The sequence below is a fragment of the Bombina bombina genome, chromosome 9 (assembly GCF_027579735.1).
Source record: "Bombina bombina isolate aBomBom1 chromosome 9, aBomBom1.pri, whole genome shotgun sequence".
Taxonomy (NCBI): domain Eukaryota; kingdom Metazoa; phylum Chordata; class Amphibia; order Anura; family Bombinatoridae; genus Bombina; species Bombina bombina.
The window spans coordinates 260,925,655-260,942,274 of NC_069507.1; the positions used below are offsets into that span (position 1 = coordinate 260,925,655).

The window sequence follows — 16,620 nt, forward strand, 5'->3', positions numbered from 1 at the left end:
TGAGTGCACTTCTTTCTGTATGTATTTAGTCTCCCCATGGGAAAATGGGCAACCAGACATGGACTCCTTGCTCAGTGTGTTTAGATGAGTATGGCTACACCTCACTGACGAGGCCCAATGAAGGCCGAAACAATTGTCTGGGGTTGCTGTGTTCCTTGTTCAGAGAGGAATTGCCTGGTATTTCGGCTCTGGACTAACCGTAATAGGCATGATCAGACTGATATACTACAAAAAAGTTATTCTCTGTGAAAAGCATTACTGGGCTAAAAAGCTGCACCCAGGTGGTAAATCGCCATAGAACAGGATAACAATGGTATTGAGCCAGCTGTTCGTTCCTGTGAGTGCACTTCTTTCTGTATGTATTTAGTCTCCCCATGGGAAAATAGGCAACCAGACCTGGACTCCTTGCTCAGTGTGTTTAGATGAATATGGCTACACCTCACTGATGAGACCCAATGAAGGTCGAAACAATTGTCTGGGGTTGCTGTGTTTCTTGTTCAGAGAGGAATTGCCTGATATTTCGGCGCTGGACTAACCGTAATAGGCATGATCAGACTGATATACTACCGGAAAGTTCTTCTCTGTGAAAAGCATTACTGGGCTAAAAAGCAGCACCCAGGTGGTAAATCACCATAGAACAGGCTAACAATGGTATTGAGCCAGTTGTTCATTCCTGTGAGTGCACTTCTTTTTGTATGTATTTAGTCTCCCTATGGGAAAAAGGGGCAACCATACGTGGACTCCTTGCTCAGTGTGCTAAGAGGAATATTGCTACACCTCACTGACGAGGCCCAATGAAGGCTGAAACGATCATCTGGGGTTGCTGTGTTCCTTGTTCAGAGAGGAATTGCCTGGTATTTCGGTGCTGGACTAACCGTAATAGGCGGAATCAGACTGATATATTACAGGAAAGTTCTTCTCTGTGAAAAGCATTACTGGGCTAAAAAGCTGCACCCAGGTGGTAAATCGCCATAGAACAGGCTAACAATGGTATTGAGACAGTTGTTCATTCCTGTGAGTGCACTTCTTTCTGTATGTATTTAGTCTCCCTATGGGAAAAAGGGGCAACCAGACGTGGACTCCTTGCTCAGTGTGTTTAGAGGAATATGGCTACACCTCACTGACGAGGCCCAATGAAGGCCGAAATGATCATCTGGGGTGGCTGTGTTCCTTGTTCAGAGAGGAATTGCCTGGTATTTCGGCACTGGACTGACCGTAATAGGCGGAATGAGACTGTAATACTACAGGAAAGTTCTTCTCTGTGAAAAGCATTACTGGGCTAAAAAGCTGCACCCAGGTGGTAAATCACCATAGAACAGGCTAACAATGGTATTGAGCCAGTTGTTCGTTCCTGTGAGTGTACTTCTTTCTGTATGTAAATATATATATATATGAATATCTATTTATTAATACTTAGAACATATTCCCTTATGTGAAGAGCATTGGAATGTCAAACATGTACAGTAAATAAACAGGTAAAAACTTTATTAAATAAGAATTTTGCATAAGGCTTTTACATGTTTTCAGCTACTTGACTGCAAAGGGCTCCAATGCATATATATGTATACATGTGTATTTAATGTATTTAAATGTGTATTTATGTCTGTAAATACATATATAAACACATGCTTACATCTGTAAAAAGATAAATTGTATATATATATATATATATATATATATATATATATATATATATATATATATATACACACATTGGGGCAAAAAAGTATTTAGTCAGCCACCAATTGTGCAAGTTCTCCCACTTAAGAAGATGAGAGAGGCCTGTAATTTTCATCATAGGTATACCTCAACTATGAGAGACAAAATGTGGAAACAAATCCAGACAATCACATTGTCTGATTTGGAAAGAATTTATTTGCAAATTATGGTGGAAAATAAGTATTTGGTCAATATCAAAAGTTCATCTCAATACTTTGTTATACAGGTAGCCCTCAGTTTACGCCGGGGTTAGGTTCCAGAAGGAATGGTTGTAAATCGAAACCGTTGTAAATTGAAACCCAGTTTATAATATAAGTCAATGGGAAGTGAGGGAGATAGGTTCCAGGCCCCTCTCAAAATTGTCATAAGTAACACCTAATACATTATTTTTAAAGCTTTGAAATGAAGACTTTAAATGCTAAACAGCATTATAAACCTAATAAAATAATCACACAACAAAGAATATATAATTAAACTAAGTTATATGAACAAAAACATTTGCTAAACAGCATTATAATCCTAATAAAATAATCACACAACACAGACTTCACTTGCATTTTTCTGCAAACAGTTCTTTCTATGCATTCCAATCTGGACTGATTTATAGACCGGAAGGTCTTGTTCCTTTGAAATCTGATCAATAGCTCAAGTCTGGTTAAACTGATTGATTTCAGCTTGCTTGGCTTTGCTGCAACACAAGCGGACAGCTTTACCTACTGGCTATTTTAATAAATGCACTGCTTCTCAATGCTTTTCAATAGCAGTCACATGACTGGAAAAAAAGGTTGTTATTCTGAAACGGTGTAAATTGAACCGTTGTAAAATGAGGGCCACCTGTTTATCCTTTGTTGGCAATGACAGAGGTCAAATGTTTTCTGTAAGTCTTCACAAGGTTGTCACACACTGTTGCTGGTATGTTGGCCCATTCCTGCATGCAGATCTCCTCTCGAGCAGTGATGTTTTGGGGCTGTCGCTGGGCAACACAGACTTTCAACTCCCTCCAAAGGTTTTCTATGGGGTTAAGATCTGGAGACTGGCTAGGCCACTCCAGGACCTTGAAATGCTTCTTACGAAGCCACTCCTTCATTGCCCGGGTGATGTGTTTGGGATCATTGTCATGCTGAAAGACCCAGCCACGTTTCAGCTTCAATGCCCTTGCTGATGGAAGGATGTTTGCACTCAAAATCTCATGATACATGGCTCCATTCATTCTTTTATGTACACGGATCAGTCATCCTGTTCCCTTTGCAGAGAAACAGCCCCAAAGCATGATGTTGCCACCCCATGCTTCACAGTAGGTATGGTGTTCTTTGGTTGCAACTCAGCATTCTCTCTCCTCCAAACACGATGAGTTGTGTTTCTACCAAACAGTTCTACTTTGGTTTCATCTGACCATATGACATTCTCCCAATCCACTTCTGGATCATCCAAATGCTCTCTAGCATACTTCAGACAGGCCCGGACATGTACTGGCTTAAGCAGGGGGACACGTCTGGCACTGCAGGATCTGAGTCCCTGGCGGTGTAGTGTGTTACTGATGGTAGCCTTTGTTACTTTGGTCCTAGCTCTCTGCAGGTCATTCACTAGGTCCCCCATGTGGTTCTGGAATGTTTGCTCACCATTCTTGTGATCATTTTGACCCCACGGGGTGAAATCTTGCGTGGAGCCCCAGATCGAGGGAGATTATCAATGGTCTTGTATGTCTTTCATTTTCTAATTATTGCTCCCACAGTTAATTTCTTCACACCAAGCTGCTTGCCTATTGCAGATTCAGTCTTCCCAGCCTGGTGCAGGTCTACAATTTTGTTTCTGGTGTCCTTCAACAGCTCTTTGGTCTTCACCATAGTGGAGTTTGGAGTGTGACTGTTTGAGGTTGTGGACAGGTGTCTTTTATACTGATAACAAGGTCAAACAGGTGCCATTAATACAGGTAATGAGTGGAGGACAAAGGAGCCTCTTAAAGAAGAAGATACAGGCCTGTGAGATCCAGAAATCTTGCTTGTTTGTAGGTGACCAAATACTTATTTTCCACCATAATATGCAAATAAATTATTTCCAAATCAGACAATGTGATTGTCTGTCTGGATTTGTTTCCACATTTTGTCTCTCATAGTTGAGGTATACCTATGATGAAAATTACAGGCCTCACTCATCTTCTTAAGTGGGAGAACTTGCACAATTGGTGGCTGACTAAATACTTTTTTGCCCCACTGTATATATATATATATATATATATATACATACACATACATATAGACATGTAAATGTATGTATCTCTATGTTAAAGTCCTTTGGCAGTCTTTTCTTTTTATGAACACCTGAGACCTTATATCTTGAGTCCTTATAACCCCTTATAACTTGAGCCGTTATAACTTTTTATTGCAGATTTTTTAAATCATTTTTATTAGATGGTGTTATGTATTTTAGATGTGTTTTGCAACTTTTTATTCGAGTGTAACAGTTAACCAGAGATCTGAGGGTTTGCGCTAAATTAAATTTGCTCTCAAGCAAACGCGTTTACTTTCAACTTGTTATATGTGCGGTAGATACGATGCACTCAAAGATCCACGATAAACCACTTATCACTCACACACAACAGTTAGCCCAAAAACAGCACATAAGGGTACTGCGATTATTTTTGCCCTGCTGTGGTCTGGAAGCTCTTACAAACAAGTTCAGACTGTCAAGGCAACAAATAATGATAATTAATTTTTAAAGAAATGTGTTCTATTTGGAGCTGGCCAACTAGAGAACAAGGCTTATTCTTGGTAACCTCAAATTTTTATTTGGCCATCCTGAATTTCATGGTTTCTAGTGCTGTGGTTGGTATGAGTCAACTGACATTCTCCAGGCAGCTAGAAAACTGTTTTAGATGCAATGTACACTATGTTTAAGCATCATGTTTGTCTCCCAGAAACTGCATAGGAATGATAATCAGTAAAAAATTTTAAAAAAATCATGTATTGCTGGTATCAATTTATGCGCGTCTTGGCTTCAAATTGATCAATCATTGCCTCTTATTGTGCTGAATTGACATGAATAGGTACAACTCTATTTTTTATCAATTTTAAGGTTGGACTATAATTTGGGATGCTCAAATTGATGCAAATTGAGGAGGATATTCACATACAGGTTCACCTCTACTTTTAGTAACTTGGTAAATGGAGTCCATAGAGTAAAATGGGAGCATATATCATGCATAGTAGCCAATGTGTTACAGGCACATGTGATGTGTTGTGCATATCTGTGACTACCAACCTTTAACCTACATTCTCATAAAAACATATTGAAGTATTGCACAGGAAATACAATGTTTAGTACCAATCATTACATATCAAGTTTTATATCTATAAAAGGAATAAAGCAATGATACAAACTTAATCATACAGGCTTCTTAAAAAATATATTTTTAATATTCAATTCAAATTAAATTACATTCAGAAAAGGTGCTGCCCTTCTGTTAGTTACTTCTAAAAAGAAGTAGCCGTTAAACAGCAAGTGCATTGGTCTATGGCAGTAATGGCGACCTTGGCAGTCTAGATGTTTTAGAACTACATTTCCCATGATGAACTCTGAAGTCCTCATGAAGCATCATGGGAAATGTAGTTCTGAAACATCTGGAGTGTCAAGGTCTATCACCATCACTGGTGTAGGGTATTGTCTTTTTTTTATTGGTTTCTGAATGTCTTTACTATTTCTTATAATATCTCATTTCTAACATGTTTTCATAATTACAATTATATTTATACATTGCTAATATTGTGTGTCTGTCTCTCAAACAGAAGCTGAACAGAACAGAGAAGGAGATTCTGTTATAAAGCAAGCTCAGACTTTCTATGCTTCATGTATGGACACTAAAACATTGAATCACCTTGGGTCCAAGCCCTTAAAAGAAGTCATAGAAAAGGTCAGCCTATGAAAGTAATCTGCAATTTTTTTACCTGCTGTTGTTTGATAGTTTGCTTATTACCTAGCAGTAGTGTCTGTTCCAATCCATCAGGATTCCCCTATGAAATGAATTGTACGAATTCTATTCAGGGTTTTCAATTTCAAAGTGAGAATCGATCTCTTTTTTTTTCAAAATAAATTTGTTTTGCTCAGATCACATGTTAATAAAACAGTATTTTTTGGTTTACAAATAGTTAAACATTTTGATCTAATCACATATCAGAAAGTTTGTTCACAATTACAATGTTTACAAGTGTTTGGACTAATAATTATACAATTACTCAAAATAACATGAAACTGTTTACTGGACACATAAATATTTATGGTTAAGTGAAAACATAAATTCAGACATATTAAGAACTCGTTAATTATAATGAATGAATTAGCCAAATGTTCCTCTTCTGTTCTGGCTGAGTATGAAGATTTATTTAAAACCAAGTGGAAAGCCACGAAAAACTTGCAATATGTTTGTTTCTTATTAGCTCCTATTTTCTTTTCATGCGTTTAACTATTTCTATAAACATCTAAGATTCTAATGTTCTTTTCCCCCTTTACCCTCCCTGGTTCCCCATGTATCCCCTCTGCAATCCTTTCTAATTGCCTTTGCTAAACTTACATTACTTACCCCCACCCCACTCATCTGTTGCATCTCTCTGGCTGACTTTAACCTCCAGAATAAAATCCAAACTCTTCTCTTACTTTCAAAACCCCTTACACCACTGCACTAGCCTACATCTCTGCCTTTGTCTTAAAACATTTTCCAACTCACTCATTGCTCTCACCAAGACGTTCTTCTTTCCTCCTCTCTTGCTGCCTTTTCCCATTGCCCGTACAGGTCTTTTATAGAACAACCCCTATGTTGTAGAACTTACTGCCTTGTTCCAAAGACCCGCTGCAAAACCTTCAGATTTGTTTACACATTCTCTAAAAAAACACTACTAAAAAGACTACATACAACTTACACTAACTACTTCTCTAATTTCTCACCTCAGATCCTTTTTCCTTCTCATATCTGTTCCTCTGGTACCTCCATATATACGCTCAGATGGAAGCTCATAGGCGGACCCTCTACCCTTAATACTTTTGGTCATTTTTATTATGGCACAATGCACCCATTTTATAGTTCTGCATAATATTTTAGTACTTTACATATAAATTATAATAATAAAATAAAGTTGATACATTTTTAGCGGTTTTACTAATTGAAACAGCTGCCATACTAAATCTCCTGAGCTGCCATATAACGTTTGCACAGTTATTCTGATAGATTGGAATTAGGTCCAGTATATTAAATAGCATCCATACTGTTTCTAAATAGATACTTTTGTTAATTACATGTTTTAAGGATGCTGGTCTTAGGTGGAATTGAACCTTAATAAACCAAGTTTAACTGAATTACAAAAAAGTAAAAAAAAAGAAAAAAAAGCCCAGTCTTTGAGCAACTCGTCTCTTAACTGTCATATTTTTGTTTTCTTTTATTTTGTATGAATACGTTATGTATATTTATGTGTTTTGGGTCATTGTTCTTGCTTGTCAAGTTTTTCACAGTGTAAAATAAATCTGACGTATTTGTATTGTGCTATTTCATTTATTGTTGCTTTTCCATGTCATTGGATTTTTTAGGTGGGGGGCTGGCCAGGTTCTGATAACTGGACAAAAACAGATTTCAATGAGACTCTGAAACTTTTGATGAGCAAATTTAACACATTCCCATTTTTCAAAGCTTACCTAGACTCCACCCCCTGGGACCCAATGACCAATCGGATTCAGGTAATATGAAAAAGAGTGCACTGCAATTACAGTTACATATACACACTCATTGGAGCCCTTTCAAGTCAAACACTTTGCCACAATGCATATCCCTTTTATCCCTTTAAAATGTTTTTATTACTATTAATTATATATTTGTTATTTAAAATTGTATACAGTATATGGGTATAGTATTTAATTTTAATGCGTGTATGATTTGTTTTGTTCAACTTTTTTAACTGCTACAGTTTACTTCAGGTCTGAGTTGTGCTAAATATTCTAGTTCTATTTTGTCTTGCACTCAAGGGCAAATGATCATTTTCAACTTTTAATACCAGTGCAACTTAGCGTGTTCACAATATCAATTGAAAGCATAGGCTGTGCTCGAGCGAAGTTGGCTGCGCTTACCCTTTTCTGGTTAATGTGCTTATCAAAGTTGTGCGTTAATGGTAGTGCGGTTAAGCGATATTGGTTATTGTGCGCATGCTATCATTTTGTGTGCCACTTGTAATTTTGCCTATTATTGGGCATAAATGATCTTAAACCTCATTGGTCATTTGATAAATAACATCACTAAATATTTGCTATACCATTGGAAGCTAAATATGTGTTTTTCTATGTAATTAATTTGTAGATTGACCCGCCAGAGTTTGACATTTTCTCTGATATCGGCTCCAGTGACACTAAATATGATGGTCAGGTAAGACAGAAAGTGTCAACTTGCTCCCTGATGGTTCAGACAGAAAGGGGGTAAAAAATCAAATCTGTTCAGGATAATAAAGAGTTTAACAAATCTAAGAATATGTGATGGGTAGAATAGAACAAGGATTAAAAAATGTAGTGCAACAAAAGAGGCTAAGATAAATAAATTATTTTTAAAAGAAAAATCATATCATTGTTTTTACGGGGACAAAAAAAGGAATTAAACTAAAAACTAAAAAATACTATTATATTACATTATAGACAATCAAATAATATATATATAATGATACTGTAAGTACTTTAAGGGACAGTATAGTCAAAATTAAACTCTCATGATTGAGATAGGGCATTACATTTTAAACATCTTTCCAATTTAATTTTGCCATCAAACTTGCTTTGTTCTCTTAGTATTCTTTGAGAAAAGCTAAACCTAGGTAGGCTCATATGTTAATTTCTAAGCCCTTGAAGGCTGCCTCTTATCTCAATGCATTTGACAGTTTTCTTACAGCTAGACAGATCTAGTTCATGTGTGCCATACAGATAACATTGTGCTCACTCCTGTGAAGTTATTTATCAGCACTAAACTTTCAAAAATGCCCCATTCCCAGTGTTTGAAATCAGCAAAATCAAAGATGCTTCTGATACTTTGTAATGAACACAAAAAGTGTGGATTTATTTGATTCAGATTTGTTGCAGGTTTGCACCCAACCAGTGTGAAGTTGATACCACGTTAATTAAATTAAGAACGTTTATGTGGACACAAGCTACAATTTTACAGTTAAATGAATTAACATTTGAGTCCCTTACTTGCTGCAGGAACTTTTATATCCATTTAAATATTCGCAATAGTTAATTAACAAAGTCATAATCAGGGTCATGGGACTGATCATTTGATTGAAAAGGTTCTACGTATTATGGTGGTTTTATTTTGGAAGATAAGTTGCCATAGTTGCCCATACTAGTTTATTTTTCTACAAAGTGTCTATAAAATTACATTTCCATCTTTTTTTATTCAACCATTTAACGTGAATTTCCTCCCTTTTAAAGGGATAGTAAACACAATTTTTTTTCTTTCATTATTCAGATAGAGCATCCTATTATTGTTTTCTTCGTTCTCTTGCTATCTTTATTTGAAAAGAAAGAATGTAAGCTTAGAAGCCGGCCCATTTTTGGTTCAGTATCTGGGTTGCGCTTGCTGATTGGTGGCTAAATGTAAGCGCTATCCAGGGTGCTGAACCACAAATGGACTGGCTCCTTAGCTTAGATTCCTGCTTTTTCAAATAGAGATTATTAATAGGAGTAAACTAGAAAATTACTTTAAATTACATTAAAGACAATTTTTGGATTTACTATCCCTTTAATTACAATTTGGCTTATAGTAATATAGAATAATTGTCCTTTTCAGTCAGAGATCTCATGGATTTATGTGTTTGGCTGATTGAGAAGCAACTCTTCAGAGACTTCCATGATCTATTGCTATAAATCAGTCCCATACTGAACCAGGATACTCTCATTTTAACACCAAGGGGCATATTTATCAAGCTCCGTATGATTCTTGATGCCCCGCCGGAAACAGAAGTTATGAAGCAGCGGTCTAAAGACCTGCTCTGAGGCGGCGGACAGAAATCAACTCGATTGAATACGATCGGGTTGATTGACACCCCCTGCTAGCGGTCGATTGGCTGTGAATCTGCAGGGGGCGGCATTGCACCAGAACTGCTGGTGCAATGATAAATGCTGAGAGCGCTTGCTGTCGGCATTTATCGATGTGCAGCGGACATGATCCACAATATCAGATCATGTCCGCTCACACCATCATAACTAGGCCACCAACCCTATAATTAACAAGTCACCTGCTCTGAGGCGGCAGACAGAAATCAACCTGATCGAATACGATCGGGTTGATTGACACCCCCTGCTAGCGGTCGATTGGCCGTGAATCTGCAGGGGGCAGCATTGCACCAGAACTGCTGGTGCAATCATAAATGTTGATTGCGCTTGCTGTCGGCATTTATCGATGTGCAGCGGACATGATCTGCAATAATGGATCATGTCCGCTCACACCATCATAACTAGGCCACCAACCCTATAATTAACAAGTCATATGTCCCCCATTTATAAAATATGTTCTCTTTTCTGTTTAATGAGGAGTCTTAAAGTCCTCAAGGTTGCAAGGAGCTAAGGTATAAATGATGGACATGTGTAAACTCAAGGAAGGCCATTTGCCCTCTCTTTTCCCACCCTTTATACCAAATGGTACATAGGTAACAATGTATATGTTTTGTATAGAATGTATAAATATATATATGTTGGTTCCTTACAAAGTAATGCAATGCAAATTACATTCTTTATATAACAGGATGATAATGAATATCGTAAATACTTGTGGAGTGTAAATTTACTTTTAAATGGATCCTCTTCTCAGTTCATTCAAGATGTCTTCGTCTTCACCTCTAAGTTACATCAGGCTGTAACCCCAATGCCGGACAGAATCAAACAACGAAAACTCTACCAAAGAAGCAGCGCTCAAGAGCTACAGGTAACTGGCAAACTCGTACTGACCAGACAGGCCAAGAACAGTTTTTAAATACAAAACAAATAAGTAAAGTAAATAAATACAAACAGAATGAATACCAGAACTCAAGAACAGATGAAGGCAAAAGTGTTAAACCATCAGTAATGTAAAATATTGCTATTTTTAATCATAATAAATGTCAGATTAACTGTAAATTGTATAACAATGCAGTATTTTAGGAAATTTCATTGAAATATTTATATATGAATTCAGTTGCATATTTTTACTGAAAATGTTCAAATGTTTCAAACAGTTGTTAAAAAATAACAAATGTTTTCCTTATTAATTTATAATAATTATATTTTTTGTTTGCTGAACATTCTAAATACATTTTACAAAAAAGTACATTTTCCTTTTTGAGGAATGTATCATTCCATTTTTAAAGGGACAGGAATCCAATTTTAATGATTTTCCAATTTACTTCTATTATCTAATTTGCTTCATCAGTTAGATATTCTTTGTTGAAAAGCATAGCAAGGTAGTCTCAGCACCTGTGTGCTATTGGCTGATTGGTGGTTGGTGGTTGCACATATATAATGTGCAGATAATAGAAGTCAATTGGAAAGTTGTTTAAAATAGTATGCTCTATCTAAATCATGAAATAAATCATTTGTGTTTCCTGTCTCTTTAAATAAAACATTTGAATATTCTTCTGTCAAAATTCAACTGCTGTTTCTCATGGACTTATGTGAGCCAGCATTCGAAAGGTCAACATTTCCTCCATGGAAACATTCAAATAACAGAACGTGTGTCAAGGGGAACATTCTTTCTACAATTCAACTGTCAAAACAAAATAAAATATTCATGCACATTTTTTTATTTTAAAGAAGGGTCTGTGGTAAGCCAATAATCTTGGCTGAAAAGAATCTGAAACTTTTACATATATAGTTTGTGTTATTTGAATCTACTCCCACATAGGACATTGAATTAACCTCTTTTTCAGGCTGTGGCGCCGGCTATTAATTGGATGACTTGTCTACAAGACACATTTCATGGTTTTGATTTGAACCGTTCTCAAGAGATTATTGTGCATGACATGGACTACCTTGTAGCGATGTCCCAGATTATCAGTCAGGTGCAAAACAGGTGAGAATATGGGTAATGGTTACATTAAGTCAAAAGAAATATTGTACTAAATGTTCATGCAGATGAAAAAGCAACATTTTCCTTTACTGGTTGTGAGGGACACAGCCCTGCATGTATTACAAGGAAACAATGTTTTATTGAGGAAAAAAAAGGAAACAATTCTAATGAATAGACATTTTGAAATGTCTTATTTTAGATGAAGGCAAAAAAATGGCTAATGTGTCCCTTAAAGGGACACTGAACCCAATTTTTTTCTTTTGTGATTCAGATAGAGCATGCAATTTTAAGCAACTTTCTAATTGACTTCTATTATCAATTTTTCTTTGTTCTCTTGTTTTCTTTATTTGAAAAAGAAGACATCTAACCTAAGAAGCCAGACAATTTTTTGGTTCAGCACCGTGGACAGCACTTGTTTATTGGTGGGTGAATTTATCCACCAATCAGCAACAACAACCTAGGTTGTTCACCAAAAATGGGCCAGCATCTAAACTTACATTCTTGCTCTTTAAATAAAGATACCAAGAGAATGAAGAAAAAATGATTATATGAGTAAATTTGAAAGTTGTTTAAAATTGCATGCTCTATCTGAATTATGAAAGAAAAAAATTGGGTTCAGTGTCCCTTTAACGTTCTGTTTGTATCTGACATTGAATGCTCATTCATTATCTAATTTACATTACTTAAAGGGACATGAAACCCAAAATGTTTCTTTCATGATTCAGAATGATAACACAATTTTAAGTAAATTTACTGTTTACTCAGTGGAATATTTAGGTTTTGTGCTGCCCTATTCACTCAAAATTCTGTTCCTTCACTAGGGTGTAGGCCCATATTATTATTTTTTTTATCACCAATAGTACCAATAGTAATAGTGCTGGTGTGCTTTCAGCAAAGGATACCAGCACTGGTGTGCATTCAGCAAAGGATACCAGCACTGGTGTGCATTCAGCAAAGGATACTAGCACTGGTGTGCATTCAGCAACGGATACTAGCACTGGTGTGCATTCAGCAACGGATACTAGCACTGGTGTGCATTCAGCAAAGGATACCAGCACTGGTGTGCATTCAGCAAAGGATACCAGCACTGGTGTGCATTCAGCAAAGGATACTAGCACTGGTGTGCATTCAGCAAAGGATACTAGCACTGGTGTGCATTCAGCAAAGGATACCAGCACTGATGTGCATTCAGCAAAGGATACTAGCACTGGTATGCATTCAGCAAAGGATACCAGCACTGGTGTGCATTCAGCAAAGGATACTAGTACTGGTGTGCATTCAGCAAAGGATACTAGCACTGGTGTGCATTCAGCAAAGGATACCTGCACTGGTGTGCATTCAGCAAAGGATACTAGCACTGGTGTGCATTCAGCAAAGGATACTAGCACTGGTGTGCATTCAGCAAAGGATACCAGCACTGGTGTGCATTCAGCAAAGGATACCAGCACTGGTGTGCATTCAGCAAAGGATACTAGCACTGGTGTGCATTCAGCAAAGGATACCAGCACTGGTGTGCATTCAGCAAAGGATACCAGCACATGTGTGCATTCAGCAAAGGATACTAGCACTGGTGTGCATTCAGCAAAGGATACTAGCACTGGTGTGCATTCAGCAAAGGATACCAGCACTGGTGTGCATTCAGCAAAGGATACCAGCACTTGTGTGCATTCGGCAAAGGATACTAGCACTGGTGTGCATTCAGCAAAGGATACTAGCACTGGTGTGCATTCAGCAAAGGATAGCAAGAGAATGAAGCACATTTGATAATAGAAAAAAATTGGAAAGCTGTTTAAAATTGTATATTCTATCCAAATAATGAAAGAAAAGTTTGCGATTTCCAATACCTTTAAGTACTGGCAGAAAGTCTGCCAGTATGAAAATAAAAGGCTTTTTTTTAAATAATTTAAAAAATATATATATTTTCTGCAGTGTAGGATCCCCCTTACCCTCCCCAACTTCCATGATCCTCTCACAAACAGTTCTCTAACCCTCCCCCCTCTACCTATTAGCCGCCATCTTAGGTACTGGTAGCTGTCTGCCAGAAAGTCTGCCAGTATGAAAATAAAAGGCTTTTTTTTAAATAATTTAAAAAATATATATATTTTCTGCAGTGTAGGATCCCCCCTTACCCTCCCCAACTTCCATGATCCTCTCACAAACAGTTCTCTAACCCTCCCCCCTCTACCTATTAGCCGCCATCTTAGGTACTGGTAGCTGTCTGCCAGTACCCAGTTTGCTATAAGTTTTACTTAATTTTTATTAAAAACAGACAAAAAAATCATTTTTTTCTGTAGTGTAGCTGCCCTCACTCATTACCCTACCCCCTCCCAGATTGCTTACCCACCCTTTCCACCCCTTTCCAACATAGGATCCCCCTCTCCCTCATCCCCCCTCCTTCCCCTTCACTTCCGCTTTATTTTATTTTGTTCTGTAGTATAGCAGTCCCACCCGCTGCGCTCCCGCCCCCTTCAGCCCTCCTCCAGAGTGCATTGGTTACTGACCGGAAGGTATTGCAGGATGCCTCAATATCAAGGCATCACTGCAATACCCTTAGAGCGGTTGGAAGCTGAGGAAGTGCTAGGTACGTCCGCAGTCGTTAAGGGCTGTTTTTTCTAGGACGTACCCAGCACGTCCTCGTTAAGGGGTTATCATAAAGATAAATACATATACATGTCTTAATATATATATGTAGGTATATATATATATATATATATATATATGTATTTATATGTGTTTATATGTGTTTATATGCATTTACAGGCATATTTACACATATAAACACATTGGGGCCCTTTGCAGTTAAATAGAAGAAAACATGTAAAAACATATTTATGCAATATTCATATTTGATAAAGTGTTATACTGTGTCTCAAAAAAAAAGCTGTGTTGTGTTCTTATGGGGGCATAGTAACTATAGAATACTTCTATTAAATATAACTTGTACTAAGTAAATAAAATACAACTGTTCTACTCTGGTTTTACTCCCCAATATAAATGATGTCACATAATGGTCAAACAAACTTTATTGCTTAACTACACAAACAATATGGCAGTATCAGTTAAAATGTACTACATATAACCACTGCTGTATTTACTACAAACTGATTAGTGACTGTTATAGCTCAGCTCCGAGCACTCGGCCCTTTAAATAAACACAATCGCAGGTAAACAAAAAAGCTGCACAAACTCCACTCTCTCATTTTGCAGTAAATGATATAACAGCAGATATTTCTAGAGAATGCCGTCTAGGAATCATCCATGCTGTGCAGCTCTGTCTTGCAGGGGTACATGGTCCTGGCGTTGATGCAGACGTTATCTCCGTACCTGGATGAGAGATTCCTAGAAGCCCGAGAGAGGTTCCAGAATAGTCTCCACCAACCACAGGTTAGATTTAGTTTCACTAATTGTCTGTTGTCAGAATCATATTCTCATTAATACTAAGCACATGCAATAGTGATATTAGACAAATTCTGCTCCCCCCTACATCTCAGAACTTGTCTCTAGATACTCTCCCTCCCGTCCCCTTCGATCAGCTCAGGATCTCCTCCTCTCTTGTTACTTCCTCACATTCACATTTACAGGACTTCTCCAGACTGGCCCCCATCTTGTGGAATTCCCTGCCTCGCTCCATAAGACTCTCCCCTAGTTTTAACAGCTTCAAGCACTCCCAACAAACTCTACTATTCAGGGATGCATACAACCAACACTAACCTTTCCTAACGCCATTGCTTTCCCCTTGAACCCCTTAGATTGTAAGCCTATGGGCCCAGCTGTTTACAGATCGCTTCATAAGAGCCGACTACAACAGTGAAACTCTCGGCAGGGCCCTCTACCCACTTGACCCCTACAAAAGCTATCCTGTACACCGACTATGTTTACAGCACTGCGGAATCTGTTGGCGCTCTACAAATACTTGATAATAATAATAATTCTGCTTTTAATGTTAATTATTTATAACTTATGTTGGGCTAAAGTGGAGCACAATAACATTAGCACTATTTATAACTAATACCACTCAAGCTAAATCAATAGAACTCATTACTATTTTCAAATAAAAGTTATCACTCAAGTGTAAGAAGCCGAAATAACAAGCTCCGTAAGACCGCTGCTCCATAACTGGTCCGCCTGCTCAGAGGCTGCGGACATCAATCTGCCTGATCCTATACGATCGGGCTGATTGACACCCTCTGCTAGCGGCCGATTGGCCGTGAATATACAGGGGGCGGCATTTCACAAGCATTGCACAAGAACTGCTTGTGCAATGATAAACTGCATATAAATCGGCCCCTAAGCCTCAGGTACACTAACATCTGCAGGTTGGATGCCCAGCTGTGCTAACTCCCTCTACCTATATAGACTTCTATAGGGGTGCACTACAAAACCCTGTTCAGGCTTTCACTCAAGGGCTACAATAAAGAAGCACTAAGCAAGTACACTAAAGTGTATATTTAGAATAGTTTAGAATATATATATATATATATATATATATATATATATATATATATATATATATATATATATATATATATATATATATATATATATATATATATATATATATAGGTGGCCCTCGGTTTACACCGGTTCAATTTGCGCCATTTCAAAATAACAACCTTTTTTTTTTGGTCATGTGACTATTGAAAAGCAGTGCACTAATTAAAATAGCCAGTAGGTGGAGCTGTCCGCTTGTGTTGCAGCAAAGTTATGCAACTTAGCAGACTGAAATTGATCTGTGTACACAGAGTAGACCAGACCTATCGAGCAACAAGATCTAGCAGCCACTTAACTATTATCTTCCTGTCCAGCTGCTTGAGGTGAGGGTGCCTAACTGCCTATTAATCACA

The 16,620-nt window shown here is 37.5% G+C and overlaps 1 protein-coding gene across 1 annotated transcript in view; it reads left to right on the plus strand.

Annotated features, from left to right (window-relative positions):
- Positions 1–5,514: 5,514 nt before the first annotated feature.
- KEL (Kell metallo-endopeptidase (Kell blood group)) overlaps positions 5,515–16,620 on the plus strand; it is a 74,608-nt gene continuing 63,502 nt past the window's right edge. The window contains exons 1-6 of the mRNA XM_053691816.1: positions 5,515–5,626; positions 7,291–7,437; positions 8,051–8,116; positions 10,478–10,657; positions 11,637–11,779; positions 15,046–15,160. Coding sequence (XP_053547791.1) covers positions 5,567–5,626; positions 7,291–7,437; positions 8,051–8,116; positions 10,478–10,657; positions 11,637–11,779; positions 15,046–15,160 — 711 coding nt within the window. The 5' untranslated portion in view covers positions 5,515–5,566. The remainder of the gene's footprint in view (positions 5,627–7,290; positions 7,438–8,050; positions 8,117–10,477; positions 10,658–11,636; positions 11,780–15,045; positions 15,161–16,620) is intronic.